This window comes from Caretta caretta, chromosome 9 (genome assembly GCF_965140235.1).
Source record: "Caretta caretta isolate rCarCar2 chromosome 9, rCarCar1.hap1, whole genome shotgun sequence".
Lineage (NCBI taxonomy): Eukaryota > Metazoa > Chordata > Testudines > Cheloniidae > Caretta > Caretta caretta.
Genome location: NC_134214.1, coordinates 24,193,500 through 24,215,482, shown reverse-complemented (window position 1 = coordinate 24,215,482; position 21,983 = coordinate 24,193,500). Strand labels below are relative to the sequence as shown.

Below are 21,983 nucleotides of genomic sequence, written 5' to 3'. Positions count from 1 at the left end.
GGTTACGCACAGCCAGACACCAGGGCGGTTAGAAGAGCACAAGAGGGTGCGGTACGCATCAGAGAAGCTTTCAAAACCAGTTTCATGACTGGCCAGGCTATGGTGTGAAAGTTCTCTTTGTTTCTCCTTGATGAAATCCCCCGCCCCTTGGTTCACTCTACCCTCCTCTCCTCCCTTCGATCACCGCTTGCAGAGGCAATAAAGTCACTGTTGCTTCACATTCATGCATTCTTTATTCATTCATCACACAAATAGGGGGATGACTACCAAGGTAGCCCAGGAGGGGTGGTGGAGGAGGGAAGGAAAATGCCACACAGCACTTTAAGCACAGCACTTTAAAAGTTTACAACTCTAAAATTTATTGAATGCCAGCCTTCTTTTTTTTTTGGGCAATCCTCTGTGGTGGAGTGGCTGGTTGGCCAGTGGCCCCCCCACCGCGTTCTTGGGTGTCTGGGTGTGGAGGCTATGGAACTTGGGGAGGAGGGCGGTTGGTTACACAGGGGCTGTAGTGGCAGTCTGTGCTCCAGCTGCCTTTGCTGCAGCTCAACCATACACTGGAGCATACTGGTTTGATCCTCCAGCAGCCTCAGCATTGAATCCTGCCTCCTCTCATCATGCTGCCGCCACATTTGAGCTTCAGCCCTCTCTTCAGCCCGCCACTTACTCTCTTCAGCCCGCCACTTACTCTCTTCAGCCCGCCACCTCTCCTCCTGGGCATTTTGTGCTTTCCTGCACTCTGACATTATTTGCCTCCACGCATTCGTCTGTGCTCTGTCAGTGTGGGAGGACAGCATGAGCTCAGAGAACATTTCATCACGAGTGCATTTTTTTTTCCTTTCTAATCTTCACTAGCCTCTGGGAAGGAGAAGATCCTGTGATCATTGAAACACATGCAGCTGGTGGAGAAAAAAAAAGGGACAGCGGTATTTAAAAAGACACATTTTATAAAACAGTGGCTACAGTCTTTCAGGGTAAACCTTGCTGTTAACATTACATGCATAGCACATGTGCTTTCGTTACAAGGTCGCATTTTGCCTCCCCCCACCGTGTGGCTACCCCCTCAACCCTTCCCCCCTCCCCATGGCTAACAGCGGGGAACATTTCTGTTCAGCTGCAGGCAAACAGCCCAGCAGGAACGGGCTCCTCTGAGTGTCCCCTGAAGAAAAGCACCCTATTTCAACCAGGTGACCATGAATGACATCACTCTCCTGAGGATAACACAGAGAGATAAAGAACAGATGTTGTTTGAACGCCAGCAAACATACACTGCAATGCTTTGTTGTACAATGATTCCCGAGTTCGTGTTACTGGCCTGGAGTGGTAAAGTGTCCTACCATGAAGGACGCAATAAGGCTGCCCTCCCTAGAAACCTTTTGCAAAGGCTTTGGGAGTACATCCAGGAGGGCCGCGAATGCCAGGGCAAATTAATCCTTTCACATGCTTGCTTTTAAACCATGTATAGTATTTTAAAAGGTACACTCACCGGAGGTCCCTTTTCCGCCTGCGGGTCCAGAAGGCAGCCTTGGGTGGGTTCAGGGGGTACTGGCTCCATGTCCAGGGTGAGAAACAGTTCCTGGCTGTCAATTCTCCGCTTGCTTGCTGTGAGCTATCTACAACCTCATCATCATCATCTTCTTCGTCCCCAAAACCTGCTTCCGTGTTGCCTCCATCTCCATTGAAGGAGTCAAAAAACACGGCTGGGGTAGTGGTGGCTGAACCCCCTAAAATGGCATGCAGCTCATCATAGAAGTGGCATGTTTGGGGCTCTGACCTGGAGCGGCCGTTCGCCCCTCTGGTTTTCTGGTAGGCTTGCCTCAGCTCCTTAAGTTTCACGCGGCACTGCTTCGGATCCCTGTTATGGCCTCTGTCCTTCATGCCCTGGGAGATTTTGACAAAGGTTTTGGCATTTCGAAAACTGGACCGGAGTTCTGATAGCACGGATTCCTCTCCTCATACAGCGGTCAGATCCCGTACCTCCCGTTTGGTCCATGATGGAGCTCGTTTGCGATTCTGGGACTCCATCATGGTCACCTCTGCTGATGAGCTCTGCATGGTCACCTGCAGCTTGCCACGCTGGCCAAACAGGAAATGAGATTCAAAAGTTCGCAGTTCTTTTCCTGTCTACCTGGCCAGTGCATCTGAGTTGAGAGTGCTGTCCAGAGCGGTCACAATGGAGCACTCTGGATAGCTCCCGCAGGCCAATACTGTCGAATTGTGTCCACAGTACCCCAAATTCGACCCGGCAAGGCTGATTTAAGCGCTAATCCACTTGTCAGGGGTGGAGTAAGGAAATCGATTTTAAGAGCCCTTTAAGTCAAAATAAAGGGCTTCATCGTGTGGACGGGTGCAGGTTTACATCGATTTAACGCTGCTAAATTCGACCTAAAGTCCTAGTGTAGACCAGGGCATAGAGCAGTATAAACAAGTCATTGTCTGTATGAAATGTTAGTTTGTACTGAATTTGCTAGTCTTTTCATGTAGCCTTTTGTAAAACTAGACAAATATCTAGATGAGTTGATGTACCCCCTGGAATACCTCTGCATACCCTCAGGGTATGCATACCCCTGGTGGAGAACCACTGTTCTAGAGTGTTCTGAAAACAAACATGTTCCTCTTCCTTCTCTCTTGTCATGTTAGGCCAGGTTAAATACGTAGTTAGAAAGATCTTACCCAGCTCTGAGACACCCTGACAAGAGATCTGGTTAGAATTAGACTCATGGTGCCCACAGGTATACTATAATTGAACTATTCCCTTAATATTTGGATAAAGCTTTATTGAAAGACTGATATGCATGAAAGCCACTCATGCATTTTACGTAATCATACCTGTTAAATCTCATATCCTTCCTTTCTTCTTTAGAAACCTGGCCTAAACTATATCTACGCACAGAGCCAGGAGTACTGTTGTCAACATTTATTTTTTCTTCAAAAGCCTGTATTTTAACTTGAAGCTTTTCATCCTCTTCGTTTTCATTCATAACAGATTTTAAATCATCCAGCTGTACAGGAGATTCTGCTTCAGCGTCATTTTCTGTCCTTAAGAAGAAAAAATCAGGGGTTTAACACGGTCATGCTTTGCCCAAGATGACACTGACAATGTCTCTCTTACTTTGAACCACATACTGTATCTGGTAAAATAATTGTGTGTCAGTAGTGAACTTCTTAGAACTTGATTAATCATTTTCGGAAACAGCTTTCAGCTCAATATCTATGTCAAAAGGATTAGAAACATTAAATATCTATGACAACACTGGACTAGAAATAGCATACAATATATCTGCAAAGGTAAAAACAACGCTTCCTCTTGATATGGCCTCAACCACATTCCCACCAGCAAACCTCTCAGGGAAATGTTTTTCATTTGAATTTAGGCCAGTCCTACAAAGCTATTAAACAACCATTTATTATAGCATACTTATAAACCAACAGTAGAGCTCACAGTGGAATCTGTGAATGTTTGTGGTTTTACAAAATTGTACATGTACTTTCTCCTGAATAATTGTATTCTGAGTAAGAAAAGCCTATTTCAAAACTCGGCACTTGGGAAGAAACTGACTAAGAGGAAGTTTTAAGTAATCTGACTCACGTTCAGCACAAGAAACCCCAGAATACTTAACATGGGCTTATTTAGAACTCTGTGCAGCTCAAGTTTCTATTTAATAGAACAAAATGGTTAGAAATTTACCTCATCATTAAAATTTTCAAGCACAGAGTTTGGTAAACTCAAGTGCAATAATAAATTTGGATTTAAAGCACCAGTTAACAGGAAGTTATCACTCTTAAAAATATAGGACCTAATTCTGCCCTCAAACACACCTGTGAACCTCATTGATTTCACAGCACTGATGAAAATGATTGTCTCAATAATGACACTGTCGTATCATTAGAGATGAATTCTGTCTGCAGTTGATTTCAGTGGAGTTACATAGGGGTAGCTAACGGTAGAATAATCTGCACCTGCCAAATTGCCCTGGTATGGAGGGAGCCCGTTGAAAGCAGGTCATGGTATCCAATCCTAAATGGATCCACTTTCTAACCCCCTACCAATGGGTGTCACAGAGGAGCTGCAGCTGTTATTCCAGCTCATAGGCTAGTGTAGCAGCAGTGGACAGGTGATATTGCAGCTCTGCAGCCCTTCCAGCAGCTGTGGGGAAGGATTTCATTCATCCAAACAGGAGATACTTGCCTAAAGTCTGATTTCTTAGACCAAAATTTTCAAACCTCAGTGCTAGGCACTTAGATCCATACTGAAGCCCCTAAAAGAAGGGGCCTGATCTTCAAAGATACTGTTCACCTGCAACTCTCATTGCCAAGGGCGCACAGAACCTCTGAATATCAGGCCATTTTTTACAAAAGCCAAAATATGGAATTAGGCGCCTACCTACAGCCACTGTAGTTTGAACATTTTGAGCTTTGTTTTTATGCAGCAGCGAGGAAACTGAATTTATTAGAATCAATCATGTTTACTCCAGCAGTGCCTAATGGCCAGCCAAGAATGGGGGCCGACTGTGCTGGGTCTGCACAAACCCAGAGTAGTAGATAGTCCTTGCCCTGAAGATCTTACAAATCTGAATAGACCAGACAGACATAGGGTGGGGGAAGAGGTAGACCACACGAGCAAAGCGAACTGTGTGATGGCAGCAAGTGGTATGTTAGTTCCATAGTTCTGTGTGTGTGTGTTTGTGTTCATTCTTAGGTGAGGATAAGCTGGAAAGGGAGGTGAAGGGGACAGGGCAGGGAAGAAGAGGGTAAGAGAGACAGGTGTGCAGTGAAGCAGAGGTAAAAAGACTGTGAGGGAAGGGGTGGATTGGAGCAAACAGCCTATCAGCACAGGATGAAGAAAGTCCAGTCAACACTATAGGAAGTTCCCTGAATGCCCGGTAGTCCCTTCCTTGACCGCTCCTGTTCCTACCAGCTGGAGTCTGTGGCTGGCTCATCTCTGCAGTTTTTTCCCCAAAACCTAATGTGGGGGGGGGGGGTCATAGCGGTCCTAGAGAGAGAGTGTAAGGGGGGGGAATGAGACAACAAAACTATGGGGGTAGTATGTACAGTAATTCATAGAGGGATGAGTTACCACATTTTACAAGCTCAAAACATACCTATGCCATACTTTAGCCTCTTATGTGTAATATTTAAAGATTTCTTAATATCAGAACCCTATCACAGGGTTAAAGAGTGGAGTGTGAGTATTTTTAACTTTATTCACACATTTAAACATTATATCATAATTTGAATTTTTTTAATGATCTCTTTTTTTCTTTTTTTAAAAATGAGTGTCCAAGTGGATAAATTATTAAATGCAAAATAGCTAGGTGTCTGGAATGTCATGGATGAGAGTTAAAATGCAATGTTGCCAAATATAGCAGAATCTAGCTAATTCATATTCAAGAATGGAAGGCCTATTGAGAATTTCCAAATATTGCAAATTATTGCTTATGAAAACAAACATATTTAACAGAAGCAACCAAGGATACTGAATCACAAAGTTTAATTTTTCATTTGTTTTGATGTAGGCAATAGGTCCTGATATAGTAATAAATATTCTGGAGACCATTTTGTAAAAGTAATGAAGTCTTAGTAATAAGGAACCTTACTACAGATTTGGCTATAAAATCTTTGCAGAGATGTAGAACAAGACTTAATCTCACCTATTGTTATCTCTCTATGTATCAATGGTATGCCCATTACCATGTCAACTATGTTCTAATAAAATTATATATAGCAAACCCCTGTTCATTGGGATTTTGGAGTGGGGTATTTGATGGAGCAATCAGGTTTGTGGATTAGAGGAATGTGAATGAACAAGGCTCTACAGAATTCTGAAATAAGACCAGACTCTGAGTAAACTGAGCTTGCTTTGTTTTCACCCCTCCCCACTTGGGATGTAATCCAAAGCCCACTGAACTCAATGGGAGTCTTTCCATTGACTTGAATGGACATTGGATCATGCTCTCAAAGGAAATGTTATCATAGTGTTTCTTTCATGGAAACATTTGGTTCCATTTGTCAGATGTAAACCAACAGTGACTTTGTTAAAAATATGGTTCATTATAACTCAGAAGTCCACAAATCAACAGCTTGGCTCAAACTCAACTAGCCCGCCAATACCAGGCTCCTGGGACTTTCAGGATAGCTGGTTCCATTCTTAATGGACAAAACAAAATACTCATCTCTTGGGATATCCTTGGGGGGCAGGCCTCATTATCTCTCTTATGTAAGCCCAGGCTCACTGCAGTAACAATGTCACCTTTTGACATGAAGCCATTCTTAACATGCAGAAAAGATGTAACCAACATGAAATACTTCACTGAGCCTGCATATTGTGCATGGCTGAAAGACAGGCAAGCTGTTCTCTTGGCTCCTCCAGTCAAACAACAATAAAATTAACAATTGTGTAAAATCTTGGCAAAATGATTGAATACATTACTGACACTGCTGGAGTTGGCCCCACTTACCCCAGAGCTGAATTTGGCCCAGACTGTTTTCAGGAGACAAGAGATGTAGAAATATCCAAGGAAGTATATAGAACATGTTTGCAGGAAGATTTTGGTGGCACCATATTCCTTATTACTGAATTACTTTTCAACTCTCTATGATGAGGTATCAAAATATTACACAGGTAACCAGATGATCATAAGAACAATATTTGTATTTCTATACACACTCCCCCCCACCAGCTGCTGAGAATGTGATGCAGCACAATCCAAATACCTTTCTAAAAACACACGAAGGGTGGGATTTTCAAAAGCGTGCCATGCTGGCCTACCTCTGCTCCCGCTGCAGTCATACGGGAGGATCAAGTTTTACTACCAAGGCTCCCCAAGCAAAGACATAATCACCTCCTGAACTAAGAAGCAATGGTAGAATCTCTAAAAGACAGGTCGAATGTAAGCATAGGTAAGTATCAGAGCAATGTTCAAAGATATTGAATAGAGTCAGGGTCTACAGCCTTAAAAGCTTCAAAAATACAGTGTCACCTTACTATCACTTTCCACCTTAGAGGTAGCTAAAGTAAAGACATTCTGTGAGTGGGCAGGCACAATCTGTTAATGATTTCTCAAATCATTATGAACAAGCTGTGTGTGAGCAATGAAGATGCCCTGCTATAAGTGCTGCTGCATGTCTTGCTAAGGGAGAATTATTAGAATCAAACTTTACTGTCACTAGAACATGAGCTTTATCCAGTCAAACTTCATGACCCATATTGTTTCCAAAGCAGATAGCAATGTCACCCTACTGTACCATATCATCATATGAATTTCTTAAATACAGTTACAATCCTTTACACCATAACAAACATTGCTTTAAAGATGGATAAATGGAAGAGAAAATGAAAGGCATATGAATTGTAAATGACACCATATGCCAGACTTTTCTTCTCCTATAAAAAGAAGAAATAATTTCATCCAGCCACTATATAAAAATAAACAACAAAGAGCAGTCTGGCTTGCATGCTTACTTTGTTGTTCCCAGGAATGGTGGTTGGGAAGCTTCATTAGATTCTGTATTTTCTTTTTTAAATTGACCATGACAGACTTCTAAGTTGGATCAGCACACATGAACATTCTACATTCACTTTTAAAAGTTATCTCTAGGGGTGAATGACATGCCTCTTTGTGATAGTAGGTGGCAATGCTAATAGACCATCACATGATTTTAATGATACTCTCCACGAAATGCATGCAAAATACCCCATGTCAAATGATTCCAAGCCAACAGTTACTTAGAAGAAATCCGTTTTTCCTTATGGAAACATGATTCTAAAAGGAATGGGTTATTGTTCATGCACACAGATAAAAAGTCTATTGTTCTTTCACAGCACAAATACTCTGAATTGTTACTCTTGTTTAAGAAAAACTTTCTGCAATTAAGTAGTTACAGTAGCTCTGGAGCTACTAGGTATATTTCCACATTCAGGGCCTGATTCTGATCTCACTTACACTAGTACAAATCAGTGCTAAATCCAATGAAGGCAGTGGAGTTACACCGTTTAACTTTGTTCCTAACTTTTGGTCTACTTTTCTTCTTGCCCCTCATCTATCTGATGTTGTCCTTGGCTAAGCCTCTGAAATATAAAACCAGGGAATAGTGTAAGTTTTTTAAAGTTCTGCATTCGATTAAGATCTTTGTTTTATTCTATGACCTCTTATACCTATATTTTTAAAGGTATGTCAACTCAGCCTCTAATTTGGCACCTATAATTGTGTAAGGCATAGCACAAAGAACTGCAGGTGCATATGGCAACATTTACTGCCTGATCCACAGCCCAGTGAAGTCAAGGGGACTTCAATGGAAAGTGCACCAAGCCCTGGGACAGCTAATTGTGATTCAGTGTGCATTCAGTCAAGGAGCTAGATGTTTACATACTTTCAGAAATAGAAGCTCTTTTATTCTAACATGAGGCCCTTGCTGAGCCTTTACACAGTGCAGCCTGATGGTTTATTATCCTTTTATTCCTTTATTTATTATTATCCTATTCCTTTATCATTATTTATTCTCTACATTGTGGACTGAAGGCCAAATTCTGCCCTATATCGAAAAGAATTAAATCCTGAACAACTCCACTGAAGCCCTATGGCAACTTCGTGATTTGCCCTGGATTTGAATTGGTGTAACATATTTGGCCCTGAGTCCACGTGGTCACTTTTGAAATGTTAAAACTTTGTTTTTTCAATTTTCTATATGCTCTGGTGAGAGTCAAACACACATACACAACCAAATATTAGAAAAGCAATATATGTCTCTCACTCTCCACAGGGGTTTCTTCCACTCAGCAAAGTGCGTTCTTTCAGTTTAGAATTTTGTGGGAAAAGATTGAAAAATATTTCATTGACATTTTAATGAAAAATGTCTTCTGCTTTTCAACCAATTGCACCAGACATGGAGTAGCGTAGGGATATCATAACATTTCAGTGGGTGGAATACCTTTTGAGCCTTCCTGGTATTACTAATTTATCAAGTGAACAAACATGATCTAGATCAATAATTATTAAACTCTTCTATCAGATGGTTTGTGAAGCCTCCCCTCCTTCTACTGCTTCATTATAATTCCCACAATACAAATGACAACTGACATTATTCCCCTTTAGTTACTCTTGGACTACTTTCCAACACATGCATGTTATTTCACATGGACTTATTTTCTATTCCCAGTTATATTCTCCAGTGACTTTAATAAACTCTTTGCAAGAGCGAGTGCCAAGACTTTTAAAGGTGTTTAGGTGTTGCTGAACTCAGCACTGCAATGCCTGAGGATCCTAAAACCCATTTTCAAAAGCGATTTAGGTACTTAGGAGCCTCTATCCATCAATGTCCATGAGATTTAGGCTCCTAAATGCCTAAATCGCTTTTGAAAATGAGCTTTAGGATCCTCAATCAGTTAGGCATTGCAATACTGAGCACAGCAGCAACCCCTAAATACCTTTACAGATCTGGGCCTCAGATCTATTTTTTGACCAAGCACTTTATCACCAGGTGAGTTGCATAAATTTCTCACAGCTTTCCTTAAAAATGATTCAGTTCCATGGGGCTCCTCTCTTTTTTACTATTTAACTCTCTCCAGAATGCCAATTAATTGTTTCTTGAATGACCCCAGCATTTTGGCTTCCACTCATTATCATGCCTCCGAGGCCATTCCTCACATTTATGAGCTTGATGACATCTGCGTTGAATTTTATCATAGAAGTAGTTTCCCTTTCTGTCCTCTTGACCTGTCACATTCCACATAATGGTATTTATACAGCTCTCAGTAAAAATAGCAACTAGTGTACCTTCGCTGTAAACTACACTAAATATCATTTGAACTATCCTCAGTGGGACAAATACTGGAACAGTCAAAGTACTTTGTTACGAGGTGCATTAGAAAGAGGTTCGTGGTGCTGGTGATGGAGGGTTAGAAAAACTTATTTAGACATTTGAAAATACTTTCTCCCTATTTATTTTGTCCATTTGGCAGCTACTAACTTGTGGGGAAAGGGGCAATTTCAGTAACTGTTCCTGTAGGCTTTTCTGTTTATCTTTTGGACTAAACTCAGTTGATAAAACATACCACCTTACTTTTAAAGAGAACTTTTGGTTAAATGAAGCTTGGTTACATCCCCTGGGCAGGGCCAGATTAAGGCAGCCCCAGCTCCTGGAGTCATGTGAGTACATCAGACTCTCAGCTTTCTTTTTTATTTATTTTTTTAATGTAGTCTTCATGGTCACTAAGGACAGCTTGAAAATGTAACTCAGGTGTCACCAATACAGTGATGGCTGTCTCAGTCTGAAACAATAGCTCTAAGAGGTGTGAACTGCCCCAGGCATCTCAATGGGACATTTACTCTAAGACCCACTACTCTGGGGTACCCTGACAACACCACGCAAGCAGAGGGCTCTATGAGGTAGGAAGGCAAGGGGTCCCAAAACCCAAGCAGATATAGCTAAACTGCTGGGGTAAATGCTAGAAGAACCCCTTGTTGCCACCACCATCTCCTTAGGGAAAAGAATGAACTTCTGCTGCCACTCCTGGTGTGTGTGTGGGGAGCAGGGGTGAGGAGCCCCACATCACTATCTCAGTCTGTTTGGAGAGAAGAGAGCTCCCGTGCCACCACATCTTCAAAAGAGGGCAGGGCTAAAACACAGAGCCCCGTGCCATGTCTGTGCCTCTGGCCCCGGCTTGCCTTAATCTGGCCCTGTCTCCTGGACTTGCACTGTCCCTCTTCACAGTGTTCCGGGTTCCCCAACCCCAGTGGATCAATAAGAAGCTACAAGCAATTTCTCCAGAGCTAACCAGCAGGCTTCACAGGCCCTACTCCAGGTTCTCCAAAGTCAGCTGGCTGCAAAAGCTTCACTCTGAGCTCCCAGAACCAGAGCATAGTGAAAATAAGGCCAACTGGCTTCAGAGACTGGCTGGCTTTAAAGGGTCTGTGCCACATTCACCCTGCCCTGTCCCTGGAGGATTCCAGCCAGCAGGTCATGAAGAAATAGACCACTGATGGTTATTCGTTACTGTGTTCTAGGTTTGGGGGACCCAAAGAACAGACTTAGGATCTAGAGATGAAATCCTGGCTCCATTGAAGTCACTGGCAAAATGCCCCATTGATTTCAGTGGAGGCAGGATTTCACCCCTAGATGTCAGGAGTGAGATCCTTTAAGATCAGGAGGGGTGGTGAGCAGGTTTTGAGGATTGCACATGAGGTTGACAGGACCCAGACCACAGACTTCAGAACCTGCTGAGGCAGCTCCCCCAGTATTCTGGAGGATTGAGACCTCCCCGGAGTCAGGTCTGCCCCCTAGTGCTTTTTGCAGTGTTATTGTAGCTACGTTTAAACCCAAGAAGACACAAAAATCCAGTTCTTTAACTTTGGGAGGGAACCTGACTGGAAGATTGGTCAGCAATGCTGATGGAAGCATATGGTAAGAATTTTACCTTAAACCAAGCGTAGTTTGTAAAGTTTTAGCAGTAGAAAGCATTTTATCATTATTTTTCTTGTAACCATTTCTGATTTTAATGCCTTAATACTTGTACTCACTTAAAACCTATTTTTTGTAGTTAAATACACCTTTTTTTGTTCTTAATCAAAATTAATCCAGTGTCGTGAACTGTGTGAGTAACTCCATTTAAGAAGGCAAGTTGTTGTATATTATTCTCTTACAGGGACAATGGACCTTTGTTATCTGAACTGTCCAGGAGAGGGTTGGACAGTGTAATACAGAATACACATTTCTGGAGGGAAAATCCAGGTCTGGGAGTGTGTTGGGTTTGTGGTAACCCAGGCTGGTAGAAGCCAGAGTGTGATTGGAGCATGTTGGCAGGCTGCAGCTGTACACAGACACTCAGAGTGTGATGTGCATGGTGGAAGGCTGTTTGTGAGCAGCCCAGGTGGGAGCTACAGCATCAAGGCATTGTAAGGCACCCAAGGTTCAGGGCAGGGGTGACACAGACCTTCTCTGGTGTGGATTGCACCCCAAAAGGTCATAGGGAACTAATATCTTTTACTGGACCAACTTCTGTTGGTGAAAGAGACACACTTTTGAGCTACATGAGTGCTTTTGTTTATCATCTTAGACCAAAAGGGCTAGATTGTGACTAGCCCTGCGAGGGCCTCATTTTGTCCCTCAGATGCCATGATAAGATGGGAGATGTTATGAGAGAACTCTATGTCTGTACAGATGTGAAGAGTTACTAGCTAAGGTGCCAATAGAAGGCATTCATGAACATGTAGCATAGTTTCTAGGTTTTGTAGGACAGATCAAACTTGTTGGTGTCCACTGCAAATGTCTTCCTTTGTGGTGTTCTTTACATCAGCTCTTCATATGGTTCAGGGGTTGATCCCATCACGTGCTCTCTGAATCAAGGGCTGTGAGGCAAGGGCTAACATCAGTAGAGATGTATTTATTAATCAGGTGATCTTGTTAGCTAGTCTACCTAAGAAAGGGTGAGGAGGAATGAGGGAAGGGTCATGGAGTCCCCCCACCCCCTCCCCAGTGACGCTAAGATGGCACTGGAAGAGCACAGGTTGCCTGCTTGCAAAGCCTGGATCCTGGCCTGTGCTCCCTCAGCACTCATGGTGATGCACCTGCAAGCTAAGGCCAAAGAGTCACAGTTCAGCCCTTTCATCAAACCAGCCTCAGCACGCATCAGCCTCCCTGACTGATTTCAGCCAAGCTCTGGGAATGGAGTTACTTCTGGTAACTGCTTTGCCTAGAGAAAACAAAGCACCTTTTTGTGTGACCCACAGAAATAGCAGTAGCTGTTTTTGATTTCTCTATGATGGAAAGGTGAGGGACAGTACTGTAGGTCATGTTTTGTGCATTAAATCCTTCCTAGTGTCCCTTTCTTCAAAGTATACGAAATGGGGAGCACTGCTCTCAGTCTGTGAGCAACAACTGAACAGAAGGTGTTTAGCTGGTTTATTGTTTTTTGTTTTAAAAGCTGGACATATCAAATCTTGTAAAACAATCCAACAACTGTGCAGAGCTAATCACTGGGCCATTTAAAAAAATTGCTGGATGCATCAAATTATGTAAAATATACTCCTAGCGAAAGTAAAAGAACATAAGAATGGTCACACTGGGTCAGACCAATGATCCATCTAGCCCTATATCCTGTCTTCTGACAATGGCAAATACCAGGTGCTTGAGAAGGAATGAACAGAACAGGGCAGTTATTGAGTGATACATCTCCTGTTGTCCACTCCCAGCTTCTGGCAGTCAGTGGTTAGGGACAACCAGAGCATGGGGTTGCATCCCTGACCATCTTGGCTATTAGCCATTGATGGACCTATCCTTCATGAACTTATCTAATTCTTTTTTGAACCCTGTTATAGTTTTGGCCTTCACAGTGTCCCCTGGCAATGAGTTCCACACGTTGACTGTATGTTGTGGGAAGAACTACTTCATTTCTTTGTTTTAAACCTGCTGCCTGTTAATTTCACTGGGTGAGTCCTGGGTCTTGTGTTATGTGAAGGAGTAAATAACACTTCCTTATTCACTTTCTCCACACCAGTCATGATTTTATAGACCTCTATCATACCCTGAGATGTTTCCTGAGATGATCATTTTAGTATGAGATACTATGACCTGGGGCACTATATTCAGAGTGCAAACTTCAGTAGACATGTCCAAGGCAGTTACACGCCAAAAATCCAGCTACAGGTAATGTTAACTTAGTTTCTCAGGAAGAAGAGTTTTTTAAACTTTTGCATTATCCAGTTACAGCACCCAATGAGTGTAACTACATTTTCTAGGTCCTTCTCAACCTTCTCCCTTAGTCTCTTCTCCCAGACTTGGATACAATATCGGGTGACCAGATGTCCCAATTTTATCGGGACAGTCCTGATATTTGGGGCTTTTTCTTATATAGGCTCCTATTACCTCCCACCCCCATCCCGATTTTTCACACTTGCTGTCTGGTCACCCTAATACCATACCACTTCCACATAGCTCCTGAAATCTGGAATAACCCCTCTCTTCTCAGGTGCCAAGCAACCTCTTGCTATTCTATTCAGATTATTATACTGAGCCCAGCACCTTGGTATCCAAACACTTTCCAGCAGTGCACTAAGTAATATGATTAGCTACAAATCTCCCACAAATCACAACTAAAACACACTTTCACCTTTCAACACTGATCTCTGCTTTGGTGCTGTCCATCCCTATTTCTGCATTTGATCTTGTAAACTGCACATTGTATTTGGCTGAGTTAGATTGTAAGCTTCTATGAGTAGGGATATTGTTTATTATATTACGTGTTTGTCAAACATTCTGTACACCTGCAAGGCTCTTGAAATGAAATAATCCAGTGGCCAGTTCATGTATGTTGATACAAACCTTATGCCTTTCTCTTCTGTTGATGTCCCCACATGAGAAGCTAGTCACATACTTAGAAGCACAGTGACAAATTCAAGTCTGGGGTAATTCCACTGAAGTTAGGTCCATATTGTTTATTTTATTTCAAGCAAAGGCTTTTCAAGCTCTCAAATGAAAGTCACAGGGATTATTTTCACTCCACATTAGAAAATCTGAGCAATGCCTCCTGTCAACTGAGCTAATACACATGTTATCTGGAGGAAGGTATGGTGAAGCCTCCTCGTGAGATACTAAAAGTTAAAATAAATACTTGAAAATCTGTGTATTAAGTTACTTCTGATAGGAGAAGGGACAAAAGTCTTAGAAAACAGGAGTGCCCCAAACACTGAGCAATGTGTAAGTGTATGAGCAGAATCATTATTTGATATTTCTGCAATGGTCCTAAAAATAATTTTCTTTACCTCCTCCCTTAAATGCCACCACATTTCCCTTATCACTGCCAGCTATAACTCCTTCCAAAGTGGTACACTTCCTATGTTGTGAAATTCTTTGTAGCAATTCCTCTGCCATTAGAGATAATGCCCTTGGCCAGGATTTTCAAAAATGGACTTCTAAAGTTAGACTCCTAAATCCATATGGCACCTGAATAAGTGACCTGATTTTAAAAAGTCCTAAGCATATAGTAGAACCACAGACTTCACTGGGAGTTGGCGCGTGCTCAGGACTTTTGAAAATCAGATCACTTATTCTGCTGCCTATATATGGAGTTAGAAGTCTGTCTTTGGACTCCTGTTTTGAAAATCTTGGCACTTGTCTTCAGGATTCCCTTAACCCTTCCAGATGCCTCCTTGACTCTCCCCTCTGATGTTTTCCAGCTCTCTCTAAGACTACCGCTGTACTTTCTGATCTTCCTCACTACTGCTGAATGGTTGTCTGGTTCTTCATGTTTGATTAGGGAATCACAAAGTAGAGTGGGGAAAGCCCTACCAAATCTACTCCAGTCCCTTGCCAACTCCAGATTGGTCATATTCTTCAGTGTTTTGCTCAACCCAATATAAATGACTCAGATGACTGGGCTTCCAGCACTTCCCTAGCAAAATTATTCCACCTTTTAAAAGGCCTTGATGTCTCCTACTCTGCAATTTGTTATTTAGTCCTTTAACCATTTAACTGCTTTTCAGCCCTTCTGACTGGTGGCAATCCTCCTCTCATCATATTGGTGTATTTTGGAGGGTGCAAAATAGAATAGATACTAGTACCATCCCTCCTTCCTAGATTCATAGGTTTTAAGGCCAGAAGGGACCATTCTGATCATCTAGTCGGACCTCCTGCACAGCATAGGCTATAGAATTTTGCCAAGTGCTTTCTGCATTAAGTCCTGTTTGAACTAGAGCAGGCCTTCTAGAATGGCATCCGATTTTGATATAAAATTGATTGAAAGTAAGTTTAGAGGTGGCAGCCTACAGTGATGGTAGAGAACCTCTGATATCCTGACTTTACTGAAGTTCCCTGCAGGTACTTGTATATTAGCTCATTACTAATTGAGTACATTTAGCATAATTGTATACTCCTGTCACTCATCACACCGTGACACATGTCTCCACTTATCCAGATATAAGATTAATACAGAAACTAGTTTTACCTGCTTCCTAATGTGGTGTAGTTTTCCAGTTGTCTGATCAGAAGCTTGGCTATGGCAGTGAAACTGTTACTCATACGGTAGATATCTCTGCTCTGGTTGCCCAGAATATTTGAGAAGGTGTCGGTGATGTCCTTAATCTCCAGCAGAAGAATATGGTGAAACGAGTGTTCCATGTTGGCCAGCTGATTTACCAAATAGATCAGACACATCCTGGCTCTCTCCTATCCATTAAAAGAAGATAAATCCATTTTAAAAGGAATGCCTTTAATATTTGTTTAAAACTAAAGCCGACTGTGTGTATGTTACTGAGAAAAGCACAAAGGAAACGTGCAGTGGTTGTTTCCTGGATTACTGAGAAAAGGACAATTGCATCAACTGATGACATTATTTTTACATACAGTTCCTTTTATTCTATATTATCTATGCTGGCCTGACACCAATACACCTGACTTACAATTTACAGCTGTAGAGAGAGACTTGAAGGACAAACTCCTGAAGACATTGTTTTCAGAGTGGCAGCCTGGCCCAGTGGGTAGGGCACAGGAATAAGAATCAGGAGACATGGGCTCTATCATTGACTCTGCCACTGGTCTGCTGTGTGAACTTGGGAAGATCTGTTTACCTTTCTGTCCAGTATTTCCTCTCCCCCCTGTTGTTCGTTATGCTGTAACATCTTCAGGGCAGGAATTATTTCTCATGATGGGCCTGGTTCTCATTTACACTAAAGCCCCTCTGGCAGCATGAAGATTTATACCTACTTTAAGGCCCCTTTGCATTACCAGAGTGCTGTAAAGGGCTTTAGAGAATCAGGGCCAAAATAGACATTCACTTAGAAAATCTTCCCGTAAATAACTTTAAGGAAATGCACAATTTAGGTGAAAAAGCCCTATATACTGTTAAACAGCTGGTAGTTCATTTGCATAACTGTAGAACAACATTTAAAACGATTGTACAGTGCAACCAGCAGCTTAACAGCATACAGAACATTATCACTTTAGTTATGCATTTCCTTAAAGTTTTTCCATGTGAATGTCTGGGTTTTTTTAAAGGATTATTAAAGTGTCTCCCATCTAATTTTACTGGGCTCAGAGCTGATCAGGGCTATTGCATTTGTACACTTTAGCAGTGTCTAAACTAACCAGCCTCACCCTGTATGAGGGTTCTATCAATCACTGCTATCATCTTGAGCCTGCTCTTGCTTCCACTAAGCCAGTGAGAGTTTGGGCATTCAGTAGACACTGTCGCAGATCCTAATATAATTCCTCAGGTAATGCCGATATTATAGTTTTTTTCTCAAAGATATTCTGGGATCTCCTCCTTGCAATTGGTAATATCTCCAAGTGTAATAAAAACTACCTATATAAATGTTGTTCTTATAGAGATATGTGTTAGGATCTCCTATATATATATATATGTATTAGTTCTGAAAGTGTGTGTGTATGTCTATTTATATCAGATCCTAAAGTATATCTCCATGAGATGTACCAAGGTTTCTCTGTTTTGTTAGGATTGCTCCATTAACTGTAATATATTCAAACTCCACATTCATCAAAACATTAGAGGGACAAGTATTGAGAAAAGTGCACAGGAGCCACAAATTGCACCAGTACTAGCCAGGTCCAATGAAACAGACTCAAGACCAGACACTCAGTTGGTGTAAATGGGTGTAGTTCCATTGAAATCACAGTCTATTCAGTACATACTTTACAAGTTGTTATAAAACCAGGACAAAATTTTGCTTTCAGGATCTATAGTAAATAAAAATAAAAACATTGTAGCAGAATCCAAAACTTCTTTTTTTGTTTCCCAAAAATTAGCAGAACAATACTCCGCGTGTACTTCAGTGTAATGACATTCTCATGTCTGTTCTTCTTGGGCTATTTAAGAAGGAAAGAAAATAATAATTTCCAATACAACTGGGACATGAAAATACTGCATGAAAAATATTTATAAAAGAAAAACTAGTGGACTCATTTCAAACGGAGCAGTATCTCATATACTGCACAGTGACTACACATAGGATGAGTTGTTTCTTCTCTTCAAACATCTATTAAAAGCTAACCATAGCGAATCTATCTGTTGAAAAGCTATGGTTTGACTCAGTGCCTTTTTCTCTTTTCTTTATGGGTCTGAGAGATCTTAACTTTTTGGTATATATTCACTAATTTATTTAGAAGACATTCCTCCCTTCAGGAGATAAACAAGGGCTCAATTAACATCTAACACACATTTTTGGTTTCCTAAACAATATTTGCAGCAGACATAACTGGAATGGAAGTTTCCACCATTTTAATGATATTTTGATCCAGCTGGAATGATTCCAGCAATACTAAAATGCTGCTGTTTGCTCAGAAAGGGGTAGAACAATAAACTGTAGCTAGTAATATAATACATAATTATTATACAAAGCAAAACTACAGTGAAAAAACTCAGCATGAAAGCAGCCATTATCTCTGCCACAATTTAGATTAAAAACTCCTCATAAAATGTATTTAGATGTAAATAACCATTGCTTTTTAAGCTTGATTATTTTGTATATTTATATGCTTTACCAAAAGCATCTCTTGCATTTTATGGTATTACATTACCTGTTGTGGGGGAAGATTTTAAATAAAGAAATCAAGATAGGCAACATTTTAAAAATATTTGCTGTGTGGAATCAAGCAGGATCAGGAGACTAGAAAAGAAACCCTGAGTAACTCCAGATACATTGGTGAGCTGAAAACTGTATTGGCTCAAAACACTCAGCATTTGTAGGATTCCTAAAAATGTCCGATTGACTATCCTGCCCAAACTGGAGATACTTTACTTTTGAAAAATTGCCAATTAAGGGTCAAGTTCTGCCTTCAGATTCATACATGAGCCTCCCACTAAAGTCAGTGGAATCTGTGTGTGTGAAAGGAGGACAGACTTTAATCTAAGGGGATGTATTAGGCTTTTCTAGCAAGATCTCGTTTCTTTAGGGGTTCTACCTAAACTATCTGGGTACTGAATACATTTTAGTACAGCACAAGAAGTTGCTTCAAGAAGCTAGAAGGCATTACAGTACTATCTATCTACCTTTACAGTCTATACCCAAAAAGGGCCAAATCCTGAAATCCTTGCCCACTCATTCAAATAAACCTCCCAGAGGAAGGAACTAGGAGTAAATAAATAAAGACTTCAGGATTTGGATCAGGACAATTAATAGTAAAAATACCTTAAGCAAGCTGCCTTAAACTCCCAATAAACTGTAAACAAATAGAAAAATGCCAACAATACCTTTGTTATTCCAGTTCTCACCTATTTTCTTCATATGGTATTTCTGTGGTTGATTCTCCTCTAAGTTTAACTGACCTATGCAAATGGCATATCTGTAACAAAGCTCCAACTCAAGCTATTTTATATAAAAAAGGTGAAAAATCACAAAAGAGACATATTTAGAATGACTATCAGGACACACAATATTTGCATCACCAAGGTGAGCTGCAAGATAAGAAGGGGTCATCAGTATATGTGCATGGGTAGTAGTTGTTTTATTGCTTATACATCTCTGTTGCAAACCACCATCAGAATAAATTAGGCTATTTCCTTTGGTCAGTTGCTGCAATGTTTATGGCTAAACAGCTATGCTTGCACGAGGTTATTACTTCTTTATTTTTATTGGGTGCACTAATTATTCATTTTCTAAATACTTGACATCTGTTCAGCTTTTATGTTGCCAGCTGTGTGTCTGCTTATTTTATCTTTAGTTGATTTCCTGCACTGTCATAAATAACATCCAAAGGTTATAGATGAGTGGAATTTTTGAAGGATTCAAAGAAATGAATTTGTTCTTCAAAAAGTCTACCTCCAGCTGAGAGTCGGGCAGCTTCAGGGGCTCTGCAGACACCAAAACAGCGCCACCGCCTCTGCCTGCTCAATGTCAGAACCTCTGAAGAGAGCTAATGCACTATTTTAACAAAACCTTGGGAAGAAAACTGGAGTATGAGTTGAGGACCACCGTGTTATTATGGGACACCAAAAAAGGTCCCCCGATGAACAACACAAAATATCTCCCCAAAGCTTTCAAAACCTGCTTAACCCCCAAAGAGGGACCGTGTATACAGACCCCAATCCACCCTACAGGGCAACATATTACACTGTTACTAAAATACCATTCCAGCCCACTTTTTTTCCTTTTTAAATATCAGAGCTAAACATCACATTTTAGGTTGCATGCACAAATTATACCAGGCAGAATGATACTACTGAGATGCTGTGACTCACCAGTACTGACTAACCAGTACTGATGCCCAGTACCAAAACTTTCAGGAACAACATTAGTAATTGTATATTTTACCCCCCACTCCCAGAATTCAGGAATGCTCAAACTTCCAATAACAACATGCAATGCACCGTTTGGGCAAAGACCAAGGATTAGATTCTATACAGTACAGAACTTACATGTCAGGAGGTGAAGGGTGAAGGTAGCTTTAAATCACCCTTGCAGCCTCCTGGGTCTAGGCTACTCTCCCCACTGCAGGCCCCAGACATAATTTAGACAGACTCAGGGGCCTGTCTAAGTTAGAGTAACCTCCGTAGGCTGTGCCGCATCTCCATAGTGCTCTGTGCTGCAGCCTCATCTCCAACACACCCCTCCTGCCCCCAACCCCACCCTGGACATGCTGCTTGCAAGCCAGACACACCAGTGGTTGTAGGGGAGTCCTTGAAGGACAGCCTGTAGCTATCCTCCTTACTTCCTGCACCAAGGAATTCTTCCCTAACCAGAAGCTGGGTGTGTAGGACCCCATATGACACTCTGGCCCTTCTTCCCAGCGAAAAGTAGCCACAGCAGGAATGAGAGTCTGACTCTAAGCATGGACAATTTCAGGCCAAAAAACTGAAGCTGGATGTTTCAGAAGGTTATAAGTGTGTGTAACCAGGCAGCAGATACTGGCAAATTGTTTGGGAGCCTTAACAATGCACCATCTGGCCTGAGTACAATATGAAATACGTCAGTGTCTCCTGAACCTATCGAATAATGTGGTTCAGAGAAGAGTCAGTAAGTAAAGGCAAATAAGCAGGACACACAGCCAGGTCCAAAGAACATTCCTCTTCCTGTCTGTACTGTTCCTAATCCAGTTGGCCATTTGCATCAGGATAGACAATTTCCATTACCAGCGGCTCTCAAACTTTACCAACCCGAAGACCCCTATTTTGATCTAATTTTTTTCACAGACCCCCAAGGTCCCCGCTCAGCCCCAGGCCCTGCCCCCATTCTCCCCTTTCCCCCAAAGCCCCACCCCTGCCCCTCCTCTTCCCTGCCTCTTCTCTCCCATGAGCACGCCCCATTCCCACTCCTCCCACTCCCTCCCAGTGTCTCCTGCATGCCACTGAACATCTGTTCCCCAGTGTGCAGGAGGCACTGGGAGGGAGGGGGAGGAGGAGGAGTTGATCAGTGGGGCCCAGTTTGAGAAATGCTGACTTAGGACATTTTTTAAAAAGCAAAAAAAGAAGGGAAAAGGAGTTGCTTGACAGTGTTGGAAAGTTCACCTTTGCTTGTTCCTTCTATAAATGTTTTTCAATATCTAGTGAAAGGTCTGCCAGATGTCACTGGAAAAGGACAAACAAGTCAAATGTATGTCATCCCTTCAAATACTCAATGTTCATGGCTACATAGCCAGACTGTAACTAAACACTACACTAAATCAGCATGTTACAGCTAGTTAGAAAACAAGACATATGACACAGGAAATAACTTCAGTTACTAAACACTTAACAGAAGATAAGTTCAGAGGAAATACACCACAGGTATATGCCCCAGGCTGAGACAGAAGAAAGTTTGGTAGCTATACCTCTACATATAATGACAGATGAAATATATAGGAAAAATACTCAGCAAATTGTTTCTTTGTAAACTGATTTATTACTGTTTAATATTTCAGTCTCTGTATGAGATGTAAAATCCATCTAGACCATTAATCCCTTATACTTGGTATTGGTATAAATCAACTGAAGTGCCAATGTACTGATTAAATGTTGTCACTTATAAGGAGGTTATTACGAACCACTGCAGCAAAGAGGCTGT

General features: G+C 41.6%; 1 protein-coding gene across 13 annotated transcripts in view; it reads right to left on the bottom strand.

Annotated features, from left to right (window-relative positions):
* VEPH1 (ventricular zone expressed PH domain containing 1) overlaps window positions 1-21,983 on the bottom strand; it is a 180,998-nt gene that overhangs the window by 99,438 nt on the left and 59,577 nt on the right. For 12 of the 13 annotated variants that reach the window (XR_007358459.2, XM_075132162.1, XM_075132160.1 and 9 more), the window contains 2 exons: window positions 15,935-16,155; window positions 2,827-3,036 (listed from right to left, as the gene is read on the bottom strand). Coding sequence is in view for 12 of the 13 variants with exons in the window: in XM_075132162.1 (XP_074988263.1) it covers window positions 2,827-3,036; window positions 15,935-16,155 (431 nt within the window). In the remaining variant the exon portion in view is untranslated. The remainder of the gene's footprint in view (window positions 1-2,826; window positions 3,037-15,934; window positions 16,156-21,983) is intronic. The other variant, XM_048864324.2, reaches the window with a different exon arrangement.